Source organism: Zonotrichia leucophrys, chromosome 1A (genome assembly GCF_028769735.1).
Source record: "Zonotrichia leucophrys gambelii isolate GWCS_2022_RI chromosome 1A, RI_Zleu_2.0, whole genome shotgun sequence".
Taxonomy (NCBI): Eukaryota; Metazoa; Chordata; class Aves; order Passeriformes; family Passerellidae; genus Zonotrichia; species Zonotrichia leucophrys.
This window is the reverse complement of record NC_088170.1, coordinates 38,924,311-38,944,701: the sequence shown is the minus strand read 5'-3', so window position 1 is coordinate 38,944,701 and position 20,391 is coordinate 38,924,311. Positions and strand designations below refer to the sequence as shown.

Here is a 20,391-nt window from a genome sequence, read left to right as displayed (position 1 = left end):
GCAGAGCTGTCCTGGCACTGCAGCCTCATGAAGGATGTAGAGAGCTCCCTAAACCCAGAGCAACAGCCACCCTGCCATCAGTGTTCTCCTCTTAAAATTATAATCCATCAAAGACCAATCATCCCAGGTCAGCCCTGGACAGCTCTAACTTACCCAGTGGGTTAAAAATTAATAAAAACTTGACCTCCTCTAATCAAAGTAACGAGTAATGTCAGAAGCAGCCTTTTGCAGGCTCCATTCTTCATCAATCCTTCTTTACTGATCTTCCTCACGCACATATGCATGTTCTCCATTCTTTTTCCAGCTGCACTGCATGTTTATACACCAATAGTTGTGACTGTTGGAAAATAATTCAGCTGTAGAATTAAAGCAAGGTGGGGGTAAATGACCACACAAACATACCATGAGGTAAATGTCAGTTCTCATATTTAATATTTTAATAATTTTGTTTGCAACATTTACCACATAAATCATCTAAATAAATAGATGCTGTACAGTCTCTTATCCGTATCAGTACAAAAATAAAACCACGCTTTGTGTCAAATTATACTTGAGCCTGCCCTCCCTTTGCTATTACAATCTCCTTTTACAGCACATACTTGCTCAGAAAAGGCATTATACTCTGATTGGTTTGTTTGGAATTGGTTTACTCCCTATTTCCCCCCCTCCCCAAATACATTCAATTAGTCTGTACAAAAGCTAGAAGCTCATTCTGTGCAAAAGGAAGCTTTCTGTGTGCAAAGACTCCAATACTCTAGCGTGCTTACAGGAACAACAGCAACAACTGAAGAGACAGGAACAAAAGTAATCAGGGACCCTCCCCTCTAACTGGGCCCACTGTCCCCCATCTTCCCCCTGCAACAGAAAGGGAGCACACCAAATGAGGTGAGCCAGTGTGCAAAAGAGTTCTAACCATGTGCGTCCGCTGGTGCTGAACACCCAGCAAGGGGAATTGGGGCGTTGTCCCCCATGCTGTAGAGCTGACTAGGTGAGGGAAAAGGGCTCTCTGCCCTAAACCTGCTCAGAAGGTTCTTGAGATACACAGAACAAAAGCTTCATCTAAATTATTTTAGGTCTTTTGTTGCTGTTCTGTTGGAGATGAGGTGTGGAAACATCCTCTGGAAAAATCCAGCAGCTACTGAAGACAGCTCCTGGTTCACCCACCTTTCCTCTTCCCCACTCCCTGCAGAAGGACAGACATCTCCTCATTCCTCAATTAAGCTAATAAGGTGCAATTTTTCAGACAGGAAACTCTATGAAGATGTCTCCAGAGCTGGAAGAAACAGTCAGAGCTCCAGACAAGGACCACTCAAACTGAAACTCAACTTTGTTTTTCCCTTTCCTCAATCAAAGGAGGTGGGGAGGGAGGAAGCCAACCTGCGCCCCAAAGGCAAGCGAGGGATTTAGCAGGTCTGCCCTCCTCCCTTAGGGAACCCTCTGCTCCCGGCATGGGGGAGTACACTCTCCCCCATGGGAGGGAGGCAAAGGGCAGGGTGGCAGCTCTGGAGAAGGAGCAGCCAGCGGCCTCAAACAGATACATCTTTTGCTTTTCAAACGCCACTTTCAGACAGACGATAAGGAGTACTTAGCACTCCTAGTGCTTTGCATTTCCAAAGTGCTTCAAAACATACTTCAGATTTAAAAGCAAAAAAAAGCTGCTTAACATTTTGACAGATTTGCAAAAAGCTTCTTTGTGCTGACACTACATTTTCTGGTTAAAAACCAACAACAATAATAAAAAAAGGTTTTCCACCTCCTCCTCCTCCAAAATTCCCCTCCCAGCCAAAACTTTGATACCCCAGTAATGAGATAAGCTGTGATGGAGGTTCCAATTCTTAGGAATTCTACCCCATCCCAACTTTATAGCAATCCACAGCAGCCCCAAATGCTTTCATGGAGCCCTGCACCACAACCATTCATGGTTAATTAGGGATCATCTCCTGCACGCTCCCTGCACTTCAAGAAGTTAAGGGGGAAAGAGAAAGAAGTGGAAGAGAAAATGGGGTCATCTCTACAGCAAGTGCTAATTACCAGAAAGGATCTGAAGGCTCTGAATTCCATTTTAAGTGATTGCTTCCCTCTCCCTCCAGTTGTCTGGGGGCTCTTTTATGAACCTTCCTATCTTGATCACCTTTGTGTGTGGAATCCAGGTGGTTTGACACCCAGAAGCTCATACTTTCTCTGTGAAGACAGTAAGTTCAGACACAGGACATTGTGGCCTGTGGATCATAAGCTATTTTCTCAAAACAAGTTTATCATGCCCTTGGGGAAAATACAACAGGCAAGGCAAAACCAACGTGTTCCAATGCTCTACATTTTTATGTAGAAATTGCCCTATGCAAGTTCTCAATGTACAGATCTCCCTCGCATTCCCAAATGGCAGAAGACTGATACATGAATGCAGCACTCACCTCTCTGCAGGCCCATTCAGAACTCCACTCACAGATGCAAGGGCTCAGTTTCACTACAAGTTCTTTGCTTACAACACACCTTCTCTCTCAACTGCCAGCTGACCCAAAGGCCCCTCCTCAACCGCCGAGTGAGAGCAGTTCCAAGGTAACTCTGTCCCTCCCTTCCCTGACCAGCATTTGTCCCTATATTTTCCCAGAAAGGCCCACCGCCCTCTTCTGTCTAGGCTGCAGGTAAGCCAGGGAGGAACAGAAGATGGGTAGATACCAATTCGCTTTAGAAAAGGAGTTTTTTGTACTTTCCCTACTTCTGAAAACAAAAGCTCAAAGCTTGAGAGGAGAGGAAGAGGTGGAGAGGTGGTGGTAGACTTTGCTTTGCTTAATACATAGATGTGGCTGGCAGCCCCCACTGTCTTCCACACCCCAGCCTCTGTTGTGGCTACCTTGGAGGGACTTGCCTGAGCTACCCTGCCTACATTTTGACCTGTGTGAGGCCTCCCTTCTCTATTCCAGTGAAACCATCAAGCAGCACTAGCTGGCATACAGCATGAAACAGTACTAGGACCGAGGGCCCCCTGTGAGGTGAACAAACAATTTTATACATCCAGTCACAAAACACCAGAAGAACAATTCTGGACAGTTTCACAACACTAATAACAAAAAAAGCCATTCATTTCTCAATAAGCTTCTCTATGTCTGAGCTCTGATATAAACAAGAGTCAATTCACTAACAAATTTGGGCTTATTTTGGCAAATGGAACCGCTTTTGAGTGTTCTCACAATAATATCCTGATCTTGCTTGGAAAAAAAAACAAGATAAAGAGAAAAAAAAAAATCACCTTAGTCTGACTTCACAAGCAGAAGGGCCTCCAAGCAAACGCAAGACAATAAGGAGCATGCAGGAGGCTACTTAATGCCACTATTAACATGTTAAAACTTGCTGTTCCAAGGCATCACTTGTATATCAGAGCAATAATATCTAGTTTATAACCATCCAGGAACAGAGGCAGATCTTTCCACATAGATTTTTTTAAAAACACAGTGTTAACAGAAAAGGCTTTCCAGTCTCATGAAGTCCCTCAGGCCTATCACACATACAGTGAGTTCACTGCAAGATCTATAAAATAAACACTCCTGTTCCCCAACACTGCTGGTAAATTTTCACATGGAAACAGTTCTAAGAATGACTATTAGAGCAGTTCTCTGAGAAGGTTGTTTCTTGTGTACAGTTCAGTAATTTCCACTGGCTGAAGTTTATTTTTCTTGTTTACAGCCATGGAGCCAAACAAGGTATGGGAGAGTTAGCCCATTTCTATTCTCGGCTTGCGCTTCAAATAGAATTATTAAACTCAGCTTCAGCTGGATGCTATTCTGGCTCCTCTAATCAAACGGAATGCTTAACAAAGATCCAAACACAGCATCTGATTTTCATGATATGTTAGCACAGGAGGTCCCAATTCAACTGCCAGGTTTTGGCTTGAACTGGCAGATGGACAGTACTGGGGAGAAGAGACAAACCCAGACAACCTGTCTTTCCATCACTAGTAAAACCCTCTCTGCACCTGTAGAGGTGGAATAAAGCTAATTTTAAAGTCCCTGAAGACCAGCTCTACCAAGGAAGTTTACAGTGATATGTCCACAGACAATGTGGAACAGAGCCACATTTTAAAAAGATCAGGAGAAAAATCTTCTTGAAAAGTTCTTTGAGATAAACAAGAATTCATGAATGTCAAAAAAAAAAAAAGTCCACGCCAACAAAGTAACTGCTTAGTTTCCTACCACAAACTCCTCTTCACACCCTTCCCTCCAAACCCACGCACACGCAGCTTGTTGTGTCTTAACCCCACTATGGTTAGCTCCTCGTTGACACAAAGCAGCATGGCAGCCAGGTACTTTGTTCCACACTTTGTGTAGCAAGATGATTAGTCACCAGCAGAACACTAGATAGCCTGATCCAAAAAAATGATTAAGATATGAAGCTGTGGGTGGATCTTTGAAAGACCACCACAGGTCTTTGAAAACTCCACTGCAAGAGAAAAAAAATGCGCTTAAAGAAAAATGCCAAAACAAAGTGTTGAGAAGTTTCAGGTAGAGAGTGGAGAGGAAAGCAGAGGATGGAAATCTAGTTTATTAGGACAAGCTCTTTCCTGCTGCAGGATTGATATTGCTTCCAATGTCTGCCAAAGCCAAGAACTTAGTAAATAGGAAGCTTTTTTTGGTACATTTGTACACTGAGATGAAGACATGACAAAGGCAGCAGTTGCTGCATTAGAATAAAGAAAACAGATCCTATAAATGCCATGAAGATTTAGCAGGATGAGCTGCAGTTCAAGACTTTTTTTAAAATAAGCTCAAACACTACGCTTCTGCAACCATCACTACCTGACCTGCTCCAGCCCACAAGAGTGGACTGGGCCATGTGGTGTGTCCACTGGTCACAACAGAAGAGAGATGCAGGTATTCAGCATATTTGGCAGGTGTCAGCAAGAGGGGGTGTGTGGGTGATGGTAACAACACCGTCTGACCCCACATCCTGCAAAAAAGGGTGCAACTCCAGACACAGAAGCCTCGCTCTGGACACCCACGTTCAACAAACATCCTGCGCCTGCATGCTTACCTCATCAGCTTGCCCTTGCTAGCTCTTGCAAGCTTCTTTCCCACTCACTCTTCCTCCCACCACATAATTCCCCCTCAGCTTCCACTTCTCACCCTCTCAGATTTCTCCATAATAAAACTCCCATCTTACTTCTTTTACAGACAAAAGGTCAGTCCAGAAATTCAGGATCTTCCCAGCGATCCTGAAACTGCTCTGATGGCATGAAAGACAGACCTGCTCCAACAGCTCTGAGATGGAAGGGGAAATCCTAAATCTACACTGAGCTGCCATATCCTAAATGAGGTAAAAATTGCTTCTAGTAAAAACCCACAGTGGCAGTCCAAGCACTTTATAATAAGTAAATGTTTGGAGGACCAGAAACCCTAGAGCTCCCAAATACTGCAGGCCAGGAGCCAAGCCCCTCAAACAAACACACTGAGGATTTCCACAGGTGTCTTTATCTGAGAGCTAAGAAGGCTCCTGGCTTCATTTTGAATAAATACAGCAGATAAGAGATGCTTCAGGTGGGGTGGAGTAAGGAAACATAGTATTTGAGGGCAGTAATCATGACAGTAGCCAATGTTACCCTGCAGCACTCTGTCCCGCAGTTCCCACTTTAGACTACCTTACTTTTCTTGCTTTCCGTTGGAAAAGGTCTATATTTAAAAAATTAAGTTATTTTAAAAAAATTGCTTTTAAAAATGGAAGAGAACATGCATGTGCAAGAACAGATGCTATGCTAATCTACAAACTCAAAATACAGCAATTCTTCAAAAACCTCAAAGTGTCACAGGCAGTCCAGCACAAGGCATTTTTGAGTGCAAGATCAGGCGGGTCTATTGAAATGCAGACCACTTTCCTTGGCAAAGATTTTTAAGCCTTCCAAGGGGAAGTTCCTATCAGTAAAGTAGTACAGGATCACAGATACTGTGAGGATACTGGAGTCATGGAAGAGTATCACTCAGGCAGCACAATCCAAGAATTTTCATTGCTAAGAATTAGGAATTTTTCCCCTCCTCAGATGTAATACATGCCTTCCCCACACGTTGTTTATTTTGGATCTCTCTATGGGATCCAAGAACAGAATTTGCTGCTAATCAAGGTCCATTTCTAGCTCAGTTCTGTCCAATTCCCGAGTCCTGGGCCTGTGCCAGTATCTTGGATATCTCTGCAGTGCCAGGCAATGCTTCAGTTGTCCTATTAGTCCCTCCTCTCAGGGGAGAGGAGTCAGTTTTCAACGAACTTATTACCACAGATTCAGGGCAGGATTTGTTATTAATACTGAATTTGGCAAAGGGTAAGAAGACCCTGCTTTCCATAACGCATTCCTCACGCAGCAGAGCCAAGCCTGCAAATCCTGTTTAGCATATAGAGAATGGTATGTCTCAACTATGCAGGCTTTCTGAGCTTTTAATGAGGGCAAATTGAATTTATGTTGCCAGTTTGGATTTCAGAGATGCATTGCAGAATTTCCGCATGATCAACAATCAAAGGGAGAAAGCTCTGCTGCCTATATGGACCCATGCTGCAAAGACTGACTTACCACAGACAGGCAAATACGCTGCTGAAGTCCTGACAGCAGGCCACAGGGAAAACAGCACTGGAGAGAACGTCTTAACAGGCTGGAGTTATCTACACAGGTAGGATCCATCGCCTCTCACTGCTGCAGGAAGAGAGGGAGGAGGAAGGTGGGAAGAGCAACGTACAGAGATGTATCTTTATCCAAGGGATATCAATTGCAGAACAAGGCGGCAGGCTAGAGATCCAGCTCTCTTTCCACCTCCACATGCCCTCTCCCCACAAATGCAGCTGCCGCCACTTAACAGGATAAAAGGCGAATTGTTCAGCTTGCTGCTTTCACATCAAGGAGGGGAGTCTTTGCCAGGGAAAGGGCTGTCAGTTTTTCAGCTGGACAAAGCAATGACAAATACACACCCCCTACGCTGCCCTTTTTTGCGTATCTGAAAGAGGAAAAAGGAGAAAAAAAAGGGTCTCTGTAAACATTTTAAGAGGAGACATTTTGAATTTTTTTTCTCTTAAGGGATAACGTAAGCCTCCCCTAGCCCCACCCTAAAAGCACTGGTTTTGGGGAGCACTGCAAACAGAGATTCAGAACTGCGCGCTCCGGTCTCGAAAGAAGCCCTCAGCCACTTGTGCTTCTCTGAAAGTGACGGTGATGGAGTTTGCCGTGATGTCTGTCACTGTCACTTCGCTGGGGGGCACAGTGGGGATCCAAGGGAGACTGGCATCCACATCTGCTGCAGGAAGAAAGGCACATAAGAGCATGTTAATGAAACAGAGAAGGTGAGGGAGAAAAAAGGAGGAAGGGGAGAGGGAAGGAAAGATGGAAAAAGGGTCTCCTTTCTGACAAACCGTAGGTGAAATCAGCCTGTACTGATTCTGCATGGACAGGGCAAGAAGGAACATGTGCAAGCCCTACCCTCAGAGGCTGAAGGAAAATGGAGGCTCAGGTGTCCAGACACATAGTAGTACCAGAGCAGCCTACACAGAGGCCAAAAGACCCTGTAAAACCACCAAGTTCATCTAGCCATCCACAATACCCCCATGTCCCTCATCCCATCTCAGCCTCTAATTTGGTTTTGTGTCTGCAAAGCACACTCACCCTGGTTTGAACTCACTGTCTTCTAAATGCCTTACCCTGCTGAAAAGGCAAAAATTAAAATCTCTTACACACACTCTTCAGATATTCCTAGGGGAGTCAAAGGGAGACAAAATGGAGTACAAATGCCTTGTACTGCACCTGCAATGCAGCCTGGGTGTGATGCTCTCAAAAATCCCTCAGTAGTACTCCACAGAGAAGCTACTCTTCCTTTCTCATATGCCTCCTTTGCTCCCAGACAGCTCCATACAAGAAACCCAAGCACCCCTGCACTTTCTCACTATAAGAATAATTATTAGCCCCTCTGCCACGCAAAGGCTAATTTCCCCACAGCTCCCAGTGATTGCCATGTAAAAAGAGAGGAAGGAAAACACCCACTCTCCTTGTCACTCTACCTGTCCACTATGTACCTTGTTGTCCCAACCTGGGCAAAGAACGAGGCTCCCTTTAGAGTGTATTTCCTGGCTTCTGTCTCAAACACCAGGAGTATCTACCTTCCCCCCAGAAAGAGTTCAATTCCCCCTAACAGTAACTGGGATTCCACACAGGCTGTGCGTCAAGGGGAGAACAAAAACAGTTTTACAATTCTGTAGTGCCACTCACTCTTCTGATCCCCAAGCGCTTTAGTGCCGCACACTTCTGGGGAGAACAGCCCCACACATTTCCTCACTGTCAGGATGTAACACTGGGCTCCTCTGTGCTACTCCCATTGCTGCCTCCCTGGATTCTGAGCACCATTCCAGTCTCTCCCAGAAAGGAGAGAATAGAGTTGATTCCCAGAACACAGCCCTCTCCCTAAGATCCTGCCTAATCCAGCCTGGCTAACAGCTACTCCTAGCAAGGAGTAACAGGATTCCCTTAGCTACTACAAGCAGCACAAGCCCCAGTTTTCCACTCCTCAGGAAAGCTACGCCTTCAGAAGCTCTAATAATGCAGGGATAGAGTTTCCCTGGTAACTGAGAGCAACACACACATCCCACAACCCTCCTGCACAAGATACTGGTATCCTTCCCCAAAATGCCAAATGTGCTTGGACATCTCCCATGCCTTCACTCATACTGCCTACTCAGTGGGATCAGGCAGGAGTTACCATCCTTACTTCATCTCTCTCTCCCTTTCTCACATAGCTGTATAGCAAGAGGCTTCAGAGGGGTGTGGAGAGGAAAGGGAAGGAGGGGGCAGGGAGTATATTGTGAGTTCCTAGCAGCATTCCTGTATGTTTCTTAAAGCAGCACCATGAGAGGACTGCTGCTGCCCAAGCTTGTCCACAGCCAGCCAAAGTCCTTTGATCCAAGCAGCAGGCTGAGCACATGTGGATAATGTGGACAGAGGCAGAGTTCATCTGTCACACTTGTGTGTCACCTCTGCTGGGAGGAATTTTTAAGAGGAGGAAAACTTGCAATATCTTCTGCACATTTTCTAACACTGAGAGGGGTATCTGCGATGTAAGACTACATAGAGCCAACAGGACCAAAAAAAAATTAATCTGTGCTGCTAAAACAAGAAAGAAACCTGCAAACAAGAGGGACATATACGGGCCTGACCTAAACCACAATCCCAGGAGGATGTAACCAAGGTGGAAGTGTGCAGAACATCCTTGACATGCCCCAGAACTTCACCAAAGGGTGACTAGCCTTACCTTCTTTGCTGGTGTGCTGTGTGGCCTCCCAGTCCTCAGGGCTCTGCCTGGCCTCTAGGCCCACCGCATCATTCAGGAAGAACTCGTGCCTGCAGTTTCGGTTCTCCAGGCTCGCCATGCGCGGGAACTTCTTCCTTGACAGCCGTAGGTACTTCTGGTTTTTGCGTTGCTTCCGGAGAGAGAATGGCAGGACTGCACCCCCAGTCTTCTCAGGGAACTCTGCCTGCCCTGTCTTGGCCCCTGGCAGGCTACTGTCTCCTCCTCCAAACCTCCGTGCAAGAGAGAAGCAGAGCTTCTCCTTTCCCTTGTGAGCACTCCTCAAGTCCATGCCATACAGCCGCTGCCAAGACACCAACGCAGCAAGGGTCAGAGCAGACATCTGATCATGCACTGAGGGCTCCCCACTGGGAGCCAGGAAAATATTCTTTGTTCAGTCTCTGAACCTCTAGATGAGCTAGGATAAAGTGTGCTGCTTCTACAAGACCATTTCTCTCCCCTCTTCAACTGCCTTCTAAGCTCTTCCTAATATCTGCTTCCTAGGATTGGCTGCTTTGCTTGGCAACGTAAAAGCATGCTGAAACTCCCCTTCCAGCTATGGGATATCTTTGACTGAAGGAAAATCCAAGCTCAACATGAAATAAAAAGAGCACACAAACCAGGTAACCTGCAAGTACCCAAGCTCACACTTCATAAAATCCTAGTTCAGAGAGAAAGAGCTGTTGTTTTGTTTTGCTTTTTTAAAGACAAATTAGAGATCTCTTCAGCTAACAGGTTAAAACTATCTGCCTAAACACTGATTTCATGTCATGATGTTAGCTTGTTACCTCCAGTTTTGTCCATGCAACAGCAAACAGACACTTTCCACCTCACTGAGAGCAGGGGAGCAGCAGAGCAGCTAAGGAGTTAGAAATACACAGAAGAGCAAGAGGCTACCTGCAGTAGGAGGCGCTTTGGTTTGGGGCCTCTTTTCCTGTACCCTGATGCACGGTCTCTCTCTTCCCTGTGAAAGAGGAATACAAATCAAACTGAGCACTAAATACCACAACATAAAACCTAGTTGGGACTTCAATCTTTTGCAGCATAGCTCCCTCAATTTCCTTCAATAAAATCCAATGGTGACCAGTGTGAGCTTGGAAAACATCCCAGATTTGCTTCCTGTAGAAGTGAAAACCTTGCAATAGGGGAATTTCTCTGACACAGCTAATCAAGGATGGGTTAGAGAAACTTCCCACCTCACATAACTCCAGTCCAGCTTTGGACCCGATTAAAACCTGAGTCTGATTGTTCTCTGGCTCAGTGCTGCCTGTTCTTGGCCTCATTTCCTGAAGAGTGCCAATAAAAGCTGCTTTAACCCTGTCTTCTCCATCTCAGTCAACACCAGGGTACAAAAATGAAGCAGGATTGATTGCTATACATCTCATCTTTGACTGAAGTAGGGATAACAGAGGCACTTTATGCATACAATGAAATAAAGACACTATTTCTTTTCCTGTGTCCAGGGAGAGAAAGAACATGTGTCCTTACTTTTCTTCATAAGCCACTACCAGGCGAGGATCCAAGATATGGTCCTCTGGCTCCCATGTGCTGTATCTGAAGAAAAACATAAGGAATAAAAAGTAAACAACATTTTAATGAAACATTCTCTCTGCAGGCCTGCTACCAGTGTGCTGCAGCCCTGGATACTGTCTTCACAAGGGTCGGTGGGGCCTGCCACAACATTGCGAGAGCTCTGAGGAATCCCAGCCATTCCCTCCCCGGCTTCCCACAGACACCACCTCCCCTTCCCAAAACAGGCAGGGCCAAACATCAAGCGGCTCTTTGTACGAAAACGGGGGAAGACTTTCCTCCCCAGGGCCCCCTCCACACTGGCTGCAAAGCCTGTGCACACACTCACAAACTGTTTGTAAGTCCGTGCCTAAACTGGTCTCATCTGCAGCACTCCCTCAAATCCCACAAACCCCATGGAACAATGAGGCACGTTCTGATGCATCTTTCTGAAAAATAGGTCTCTCTTAATTTAGAGTGCTCGAAGAGTAAGTACGCTTTCTCACCTGCATTATTAATTACTTCTAATCACTGAAGCTGAAAGGATTCATTTAAGAATTTAATTTTTTCCACCGATGCCGTTCAACCAAACATGTTGGGAGCTGGGCCCTGGGGCAAGCTGATGGCCATTTGCCAACGGCTCCGGCTCCAGCTCGGCTCCCCCTACAGGCTGTTCCTATCGGGCGGAACTCATGGATACAAAGTGCCCCAATGGCACAGCGGCCAGGGCACCGACACTGCCCCGAACGGGCTTCACGCTGCCCAAGCGGCCTGGGAACGGCGTCACTCACCGCCCCAGCGCCCTCCTCCACAGCCAGACAGCTGCGACAGGAATCAGATGCTCAGGAAAGCACTGAGCCCACCCAGCAGGCAACTCCAAATCTAGTTGCCAAAGAGCACAGATGAACTTAACACTAGGGAGAAGCAGGCAAAATCCTCCCACTGGGGAAGCTGAACGAATCACCAATTGGTCCTTGGGGCATGTTTACTTCTTAGGGGTCATGCTTGCCCAGAAAAGATGGGTGTTGTGTCTCTACCATAGAAACTCTAGGGCAAGAAAGCAAATCTGAATCCTCAAATGTCTCAGAACCCCAGCTTTCCTGAAATGTGAGATCCAGGCCTGGAGGCAGAGCTCATCCCAGGCCCCCGGGAGGAGGACCAGAGAGGAGTCACATGCAGGTGCAAAAGGGTGCATTTGTATCAGTGCCTTTAAACAGCAAGAAAGCATTTTAGGATGTTTACATTTCTGGATGAAGGGCAGACTGCATGTGAGGACATGGGGTACACAGGGTACACAAGGGAGGTGGTTTGGGAATGCTTTTCCCTTTTATCTCTCCATTAGAGAGAAGAAAAATACTGTAATACAGGAACAATACTGGAGGATGGGTCTAGAAATGAAAATATTTTTTTTTTTACAAAAGGGAGATATAAAAATATGACATTCAGATATCCCAAGGTGCACAGTACATCAGAGAGTTAAGAACAGCCATGTCTTCATAAGGAGCTGATCCCTCCCTCTCTCCCTCCCTCCTTTGCTCATGCCTCCTGCAGCAACCTGACTGTGAGCTGTCAAAGCAGAGATACTGTTTGAAAAGAGGAAGGTTTCCTCCCAGCTGCAGGAATTCTGGCACACATCCTACAAATTTAAGAAAAATAACACCACAAGGGGGGAAAAAAGTAATTGGATTGCTTTTCATAGGCAGGAGAAGAAAAGGGATTTGCTTAAAAAAAACCCACCCTGGTGGGTGTTGCCTTCTTCTCTGCAGCTCAGATTCTGGCTTCGCTGCAGTGGCAAAACACTGCATATAAAAAAAACATGGTTGAGTTTGCCACGCGCGCGCGCACACGGAGCTTTATGTATGGGTACACACAGCCCGGGCTGCAGCAAACTGCAGAGAGCAGGCACTCTGGAAAACACAGATCATATGATCTTCCTTCCCCCTCCTACTCCTCCTCTTCCCCCTCCTTTTAACTCCAACTCAAGTTGTAAACAAGCTTGTAGATAGAATCAGATTGTCACTCCTCCATTCCCTGACTCCTGCAGTGCAGTCCATAAATCTGAGGTGTAGGGCATGAATAAGAATTTTTTATTAAGAAGAGGGGGAAAAAAAAAGTGAAATGTGAATTGCATGCGAAAGCAGTAAACTACTGACCTATCCTTATTCCCTTTCATGATACTTCCAGTGGTAATGATGGGATAATAAGTACAGAGATTACAAAAAGCCAATGCAACAAGGTTGGTAATTAAGGAAGAGAATGATGTGGAATGAGGAAACAGACACAAAGACACAAACAGCTTGTGGTGCTGCATGCCATCACGGGCACATGTATGTTTAGAAACAAGGAACAGAGACTGCTAGTGGGATGAAAGTGACTCCAATGCTCTGAGCATCTTGAGTTTAAGTAATTTAAACCACTGAGGCCACATTTAAAGTGGAGGCAGGCAGGAGGAAGGAAAGAAAATAAACAACAGTCTTCAGATTTGGAGTTTGGGGGAAGAAGGAAGATGCATGGACATGCCATACACCAAAACAAGAGAACTCTGACATCACCTTGCACCCAGGGGAACTGTGCTTTCAATTCCCAAAAGTGTTTCTGTCTCCTCCAGTATTCCAAGGCACAGGACAAGGACAGGCAGCAGTTAAGAATAAGGCCTGCCCTGTCCAAGAAACATTACGCCATGCCTCAGCCCACCTTCTTGGCAAGGGGCTTTACAAGAGAAGGACTTCAATGCGTTTATTGAAAGGAGAATGGGATAAACATCAGTATTCTGGCCAAGAGGGGATGAGGTCTTGCAGACTCCAAATACATTTCCCACCCTCTATCAGTGATTAAGTAAGACTTGGCTATTTGAGGCTGAAGCAGTCCAGCAAGTGACCCATGCAACAGGGCAGCTGGTGCTCAACAAGTGCACAAGGTTACACTCTGACAGCAGAACTCCCAAGAATAAAGTCATCCTCTCCCACCACCAGCGAGGGGAACCTGCTTATCTTCACACATGGCCTTAGGTATACAGTTAGGCACCCAAGAACACATTTCAGCTTCTTGGACACCAGGTACAGCCTGACAGAACCACCCTGGCGGGCCCCACTTTGCAGCTGCGAGGACGAACCCGTGACAAGCGGCTCCCTTTGCTTAGCAACACACGGAGCAACCGCGTGTGTAACACGGCTGTACCCACACACATGGCCGGCGTACACACAGGGCACAAACAGAAAAGCAAAGATATGGCCCCACATGGGCTGGCCAGGAGGCTGCTCCACTAGACTGCTAGCTGACATGGTAATATTCTCCAGCCGTCTAATCCTTTTAATCTCAAAGCATTTCACTGACTGCTTAAGCACAGAGAAACCGCTCTTCTTCAGGAGCAGCTGCATTTTAATGAGAGAAGTGTCTGTAAACAGTGCACAGCAATGCTGAAAAAAACCCAAACTTTTCTTCATTTTTGCAATGGAGCAACCAAAACAAAAGCACAAATGACACTCAAAGTAACAGGAGGTTTCAGACAAGGAAATGAAGGCATGGCGGGAATTTTCAAGGAACAAAGGTCACCTGCATTTGGCTACAATCAATAAATCTGAAACACTGCCCCTTTTTGTTGGTGAATTGCAGAGGGGAAGCAGTAGAAGAGGAAGACAAGACCATCAACACGTTTTCTATTTTAAAAGACTGCAGACAGCTCTAAAAATAAAGTGGGGTCCTCTTGGTGCTGACTCAGAAAAGCAGGAGCTATTCCAAGTTCAGAAGAATCTGGGTTCTTTGTTGAACTCATAAGGAATTTAAAAACATTTGTATCTAGAAAGCATCTCAATGAAATATTTCAGTGGTGGCAAAACCTAGTCAGAATAGACTGGCACGCAGTTTGTATTCCTTAGCTGCCAATTCACAAACAGAGTTGGGTTTGGTTTGTGGCTCTTTGATTTTGTTTATTGTTGTTGAAATGAGGGACAAACCATTACCCATTATGAATGAAATGCTCAATTGCAGAGACACAGTGCAAGCTATTATGGAATATTAAAGAAAAAAACAGACAATTAAACACAACTTACTTTGGGGGCCATCCTTTCCACTTCACCAAATATTCTACTTTACCCTGAGGGTGAAAAAAGGCAGAAGAACACAGGTGAACTATGGAACCAAATATGGGCTACAGTACAAGATGCAACCAATCAACACACTGAACTCTGCAACCAAAAAGCTTGTTTCCCATCACTTTATTTTCAAAACACAGTCACTTTCCCATTCAACTACACTTGATATATATTTTTCTCCAAAAATTGGGCACAGAGGGGTATTTAAGCTTGCTTGTACTACCATCAGCTTGGAGCATAGCTTTGCAGAAGGCTTGCAGGCAGAACACTAAAAGCCAACCAGAGAGCAAGACCTGAACCATCCACACATTCACAGGCAAACCTACGAGAAGTCAGCACACATAAATGCAGGAAGGAGATGTATGCCAGGAGCAAATGTCAGATTAATTTTTTTTTAAGCAGAGAGAAGAAACACGGTATATCAGAAACTATGAAGCATCTCTGGCATGTTCTTTTCCATTTGCTACATGTTCTACTCAAACACTCTTCCATCCATCACAGGCATTCATCCTTTTGACCCAAGCATTCAGCAGCTCACAGCTGAAGTTCAGAGCTATCCTTTTTTTTTTTTCACTCTAAGTACAAGATTTAAAAAAAAAAAGTGCTGTGATTGGAAGCTGCATTCAAGGGCTCTGCAAGCAATGTGAACAACTATCAAAATATTTAATGTTATACTGAGGGGTTTGTTAAGCACTGCCCAAAGCGTGGCAAAGGCCTTTGTGCATGCAGGACGACCACTCTCCAAGAGCCGCTGCTGCAGCCAGACACCTTTACAGGCAAGGCAGAGCAAGGGAAGCACTCGGGTGCTTGAGGCAGAGAACCAGTTTCATTTTCCGATTGGGGGGCTCATCAGCTTCCCAAGGCTGGAAAACACTGCCCTATAAGGAACTTTCCACCGGAGGATCTCTGCACACTGCACGCTTACAGGTTAATCCGTGCAACTCTGCGGGGACGGGAGCGTTCCACGGCTGGGGAAACTGAGTCACGGGAGCTTTCCCAAACCCGCTCCGGTTTGGGCTCTCCCGTTCGGTGTCACCAGCACTCATCCTGCAGAGGCCGAAGCCCAGCAGCGGCAGCCGCCCCTCGGCCCGCACCACCTCACGGGCAACACGTGTGTCCCCCGCCCGCCAGCCCCGGGCAGGTGCCGGTGACGCCCGCGGGTGTGAGGGGACGGGGACCGGGGGACGGGGCCGGGCGGCCGCGCGCGCGCCCACCACGCCTCCCCCCTCCCGGTGCGCGGCGGGAGGGGCCGGGGGTGTCCCGGTGCGCTCCCCCCGCCCCGCCCCGCTCCGCTCCGCTCCGCCGCTGCCCACCTTCCGCACGCGCTTCTTGCGGATGCTCTCCACCGCGAACACCTGCTCGCCGATGGCCGACAGCTCCATGCGGCGGGCGGGCGAGCGGGCGGGCCGAGGCTGTGCCGGTGGCGGCCGTTCCCCGCCGTTCCCCGCCGCTCCCCCTCACACGCCCCCTCGCGCGCGGCCGCGCCCCCGCCGCCGCTTTAGAACCTGCGCAACGTTTTCCCCGGCGCGCGCGCGAGGGGGCGGGAGCGGGGGGTGAGGAGCGGAGGGAGGGAGCGAGCGAGCGAAGGAGGCGGGAGCGGCGCCTCAGGCGGTTCCCGCCCCGGCCGCGCCGCCTCCGGCCCGCCTCCCGCCGGGGGCAGCGCCGTGAGCGGCGCCGTGAGGGAGCGCTGCCCGCCGCCGCCGAGCCGCGGCGTTTGCGGGCGTTTTCCGCAGGAACGCGGCCCCCGGCGGTCGCGTGCCGGCGGCGGCTGGGGAAGCGGCAGAGCCAGGAGGCGGGAGCGGCGCTGCGGCAGGAACGCGGAGCGCCTCCGCCGCCGCAGGTGCCTCAGCGCCAGGTGCCCGCCGCGGCCCAGCTTCTGGGGGAAGGGAGCAGCCGGGATTCGTCAGTGATCGCCGTGGAAAGCGGCGACGAAAGTCTGAGGGCCAGCAACCGAGCAGAAAGTTTTACTAGTAAATTACACACTTGGCGTGGTAGTTGGTATGTTAGTCCCTGACTGACTATACAAGCACATGGCAGCGTGTTTTAGGAAAAGGGTAAGATGAGAAGGAAAAGATGTATTAAGCAGCATGGAGGGATGCAGGGCAGGGGAGAGAGAAAGAAAGTGAGAAATATAAAAACGGGATAAAAGAGAGAAAAAGGGATCACCAGTCCTGGTTCCAGTGTCAATCCAGCTGATGGGGTGTCAGTCCTGGTTTCAGAGTTGATCCAGTTGATAATCCTGGTTTCAGCGTCGATCCAGCTGCACCCATCTGGCCGATGGGATGTCCTGGGAGTGCCTCTGTGTCTCTGCCAGCACAAAGTTTCTCTGTGAACATAGCACATGTGTAGCTATCAGTCATCGTGGAGCAAGCAGGACCTCAGGCCACCTCTTCAAGGCAACTAAGGCTTTCCTGGGTGAGACATGAGAAAACAGGGAGATCATGAGCAGGCATTCAGGTATCCAGGCTCCCTCGCACACCAGTCTACAGAAACGTGCTTTTGCTTCCCGACCACTGCTTCAAACAACAGACTGAGGGATTTTTCTTTGAAGTCTCCTAGGAAACTTTTTACATCAGAGCAGGGACTTATTTCTACATAAGCAACTACCTACTCTCCCACAAGTGTGCTCAGTTGCTCCTCTACTGAATATCACTGGGTGCTGTTTGCACTCAAAGTCTGAGACAGGACAAACCTCGCTGCAGAAATGGCAAATACGCAGTGTGAATGTGTTCATCTCAGTCGTTTATTCTGCATGTGCTCATTTGCACACTACATACTGTGTCCATAGGTATGGGTTGGGTAACTAGCAGAGTGCTTACCCTTGCTGAAGCCATCTAAGAACTCAAAGTCCACTGCCAGGGAATGGTGACCCTTTGGATAATCATTAGGCAGAACTAGTAGTTTGTAACAGGGTTTTAGTATTTAATAGCATAGCTGTTGCATATTCAAGATGTTTATACTATATTACAAAAGAATGCTTATTAATAATAATAAAAGCTTTGATCTGCTTTTTAATTCTTCCTTTTTCATACTCTGTGTCTGTGTTTTAGACGGAATAGGGAAAATATTTAAGGTAAAGTTTTCTTTGTTTCTCAAAATTAAGACTTGCAGAAAAAGTAGACACTGAAAGAACAGAACATTTCTCTGAATTGCAAGGATCTGCTTGTATTCCTTTCCCTCACATTGGAATCCACTTGCTGAGGTGCCAGACTGGAAAAAGGAAGAAAATGTGCTCCAATGAACACATTAGGATAAAATAAAAGAAAGAAACCCCCTAGTCACAACGAACTTTCAGTTATTATTATTTCTATTCTTGATAAGCTTTTGTACTTCTTAGTCCAGGATGTTTACAATTCGTTATTTAATATATGTCTCCTTAAGGCCAATAATACATATAGATATATTAACTTTGCTAATGGATACCAAAGGGGTTCTCAAAAACAAATTGACCTGCATTTTGATCACAAGCTCTAATACTCTTCTTACAAACAGAGGTAGATAGTAAGAACCCATATGCTTGGTATCATCAGTGTAATCTCCATGTGAGTACTCCCCTTTTCTTCCTGCTTTTCCCACACCAGCAACTGACCCAAGTGAAGTTTAAGCAATATTTGCACCCGTTATGTCACTGCTTTCGGAAAAGTCCTCCTTTGCCCTAAAGTTCTTGTCACAAAATGCTGCAGTGCCCCACTGCAGTCTGGTCAGGGGGTTGAGTTTGCTTGGGGTTTATTTTGCAACATTTTGGACAAAACGTTACCTTTAAAAGCTGTTCCACCACAGTTACTTTACCTTCTACTAATGGTTATAATGTAATTTCAGTAGGGTTTTTTTTTTCTTTTTCTTTGTGTTGGCAGCCAAAACCCGAGCGCTGAAGGCAAAGAGCAGGAGCATTTCCCATCCTCCCAACCCATCCAAGTTCTGAATTACCAAATTAAGTGAATTTTGCTAAGCCATTCGTTTGGGCTAGAAATAATTAAGACAAACAATTTAATCAATCAAGGTTTTTCAGATCTTACAGCCTGTTTTAGCAGTACTTTAAAAGCCATTCTGTGATAAAAGACCTTTTCTGAAGTATATCAAGAACTAGATTACAGAAATCTTTATTGGAGTTGTTCTTGTTACCACTAATTGTACAGTCGTGCTAATATATAACAGTGAAATTCATGTGCAGAAAACCAAAGCAAATATTGAACCTTCCTTAGTACAAATTCAGAGACCCAGATCCAGGAGGCTTTAATCAAAATTCCAATTAACTTCAAAGAGTTCTACTTGAGTAAAAATTGCAAGCAGAATCTAGTACAGAAAAAAAATTACCATTTTAATTGCTGCTAGCCTGATTAAGCGATTCAGCTTTCAGTTGATACAAGCACTTACATTAACACTAAAAATTTATTAATGGTCATTTATATTCTACAAAGCCAAATCCTGCCAAAGATTTTTTTTTTTTCTTTTGTCCCCCAGAAGACTGCAGCAAAGTTCAGCACAGCTTCAAAACCACCCAGCACATCCCGAAGAAGCTCCCAGAGGCGGCCTTGCAGCAGAAGGCAGCCCTGGCAGCCCCCGCGGTGTCCCGGAGCTGGCAGCCCGAGGAGCCGGGCTGTGGATGCCGGGTGCCAGGCACGGCGGGCCGGGGGTGAGCCGGCCTCTCTCACTGTCTGATGAGCAGCAGACGGCTCTCAGCCTGCTGCCCCCTGAGCACAGGTCCGCTTCGTTTGCCCGCTGCGCTTTGGGCAGGCAGCCTGCGAGCACATCGCAGGAGTACAGAGCAGCGAACAGGCACAGCCGGTGCTGCCCTGGCCCCGCGGAGCAGCCGCGTCTGCCCCATGGAAGCACGGAAGGCACACGCAGGATGCACCGGGTATCAGTGCAGTAAGCCCAAGGGCACCACAAATCTGCCCTGTCGGTATGCTCACATCAATTAGCATTTTTAATGTTAGTTTCTTAAAACGCGTGGAAGGAATGCAGCCGCCCCCTGCTGCCAGTTGGCAGCTCCTCGGCTTACCCGGAGCCCTTGGCACCAGCAGCCAGAGAGCAGTGTGTTTAAATCTGCGCTGCTGTGTGTTTAAATCTGTACTGCTGTGTGTTCAGATCTGTGCCGCTGTGTGTTTAAATCTGTGCTGCTGTGTGTTCAGATCTGTGCTGCTGTGTGTTTAAATCTGTGCTGCTGTGTGTTCAAATATGTGCTGCTGTGTGCTTAAATCTGTGCTGCTCTGTGTTCAAATATGTGCTGCTATGTGTTTAAATCTGTGCTGCTGTGTGTCCATATCTGTGCTGCTGTGTGTTCATATCTGTGCTGCTGTGTGTTCAAATCTGTGCTGCTGTGTGTTCAGATCTGTGCTGCTGTGTGTTTAAATCTGTGCTGCTGTGTGTTCCTCACCCAGCTCTGATCTGCTCCCAGCACCAGGGCTGCCTCACGCTGGATGGCCACTGAGCCCCAGCCCAAAGCAGTGCTCTGCCTCTGGGTGTTACACAGCAGACACAAGGGAAAAAAC

At 47.0% G+C, this 20,391-nt stretch overlaps 1 protein-coding gene across 2 annotated transcripts; it reads right to left on the bottom strand.

Moving 5' to 3' along the window:
• Positions 1–409: 409 nt before the first annotated feature.
• CBX7 (chromobox 7) lies at positions 410–16,451 on the bottom strand. Of its 2 annotated transcripts, none has more exons than XM_064702380.1 (6): positions 16,213–16,451; positions 14,858–14,901; positions 10,788–10,853; positions 10,197–10,263; positions 9,264–9,603; positions 410–7,259 (listed from the first exon to the last, which is right to left on the bottom strand). In XM_064702380.1, the coding sequence occupies exons 1-6, from the start codon at positions 16,279–16,281 to the stop codon at positions 7,114–7,116; spliced, it is 732 nt and encodes a 243-aa protein (XP_064558450.1). In that variant the 5' UTR covers positions 16,282–16,451; the 3' UTR covers positions 410–7,113. The 2 variants fall into 2 exon arrangements, with proteins under 2 accessions (XP_064558450.1, XP_064558449.1); XM_064702379.1 differs by having other exon boundaries at positions 410–7,262; positions 16,213–16,446.
• Between the last annotated feature and the right edge of the window lie 3,940 nt (positions 16,452–20,391).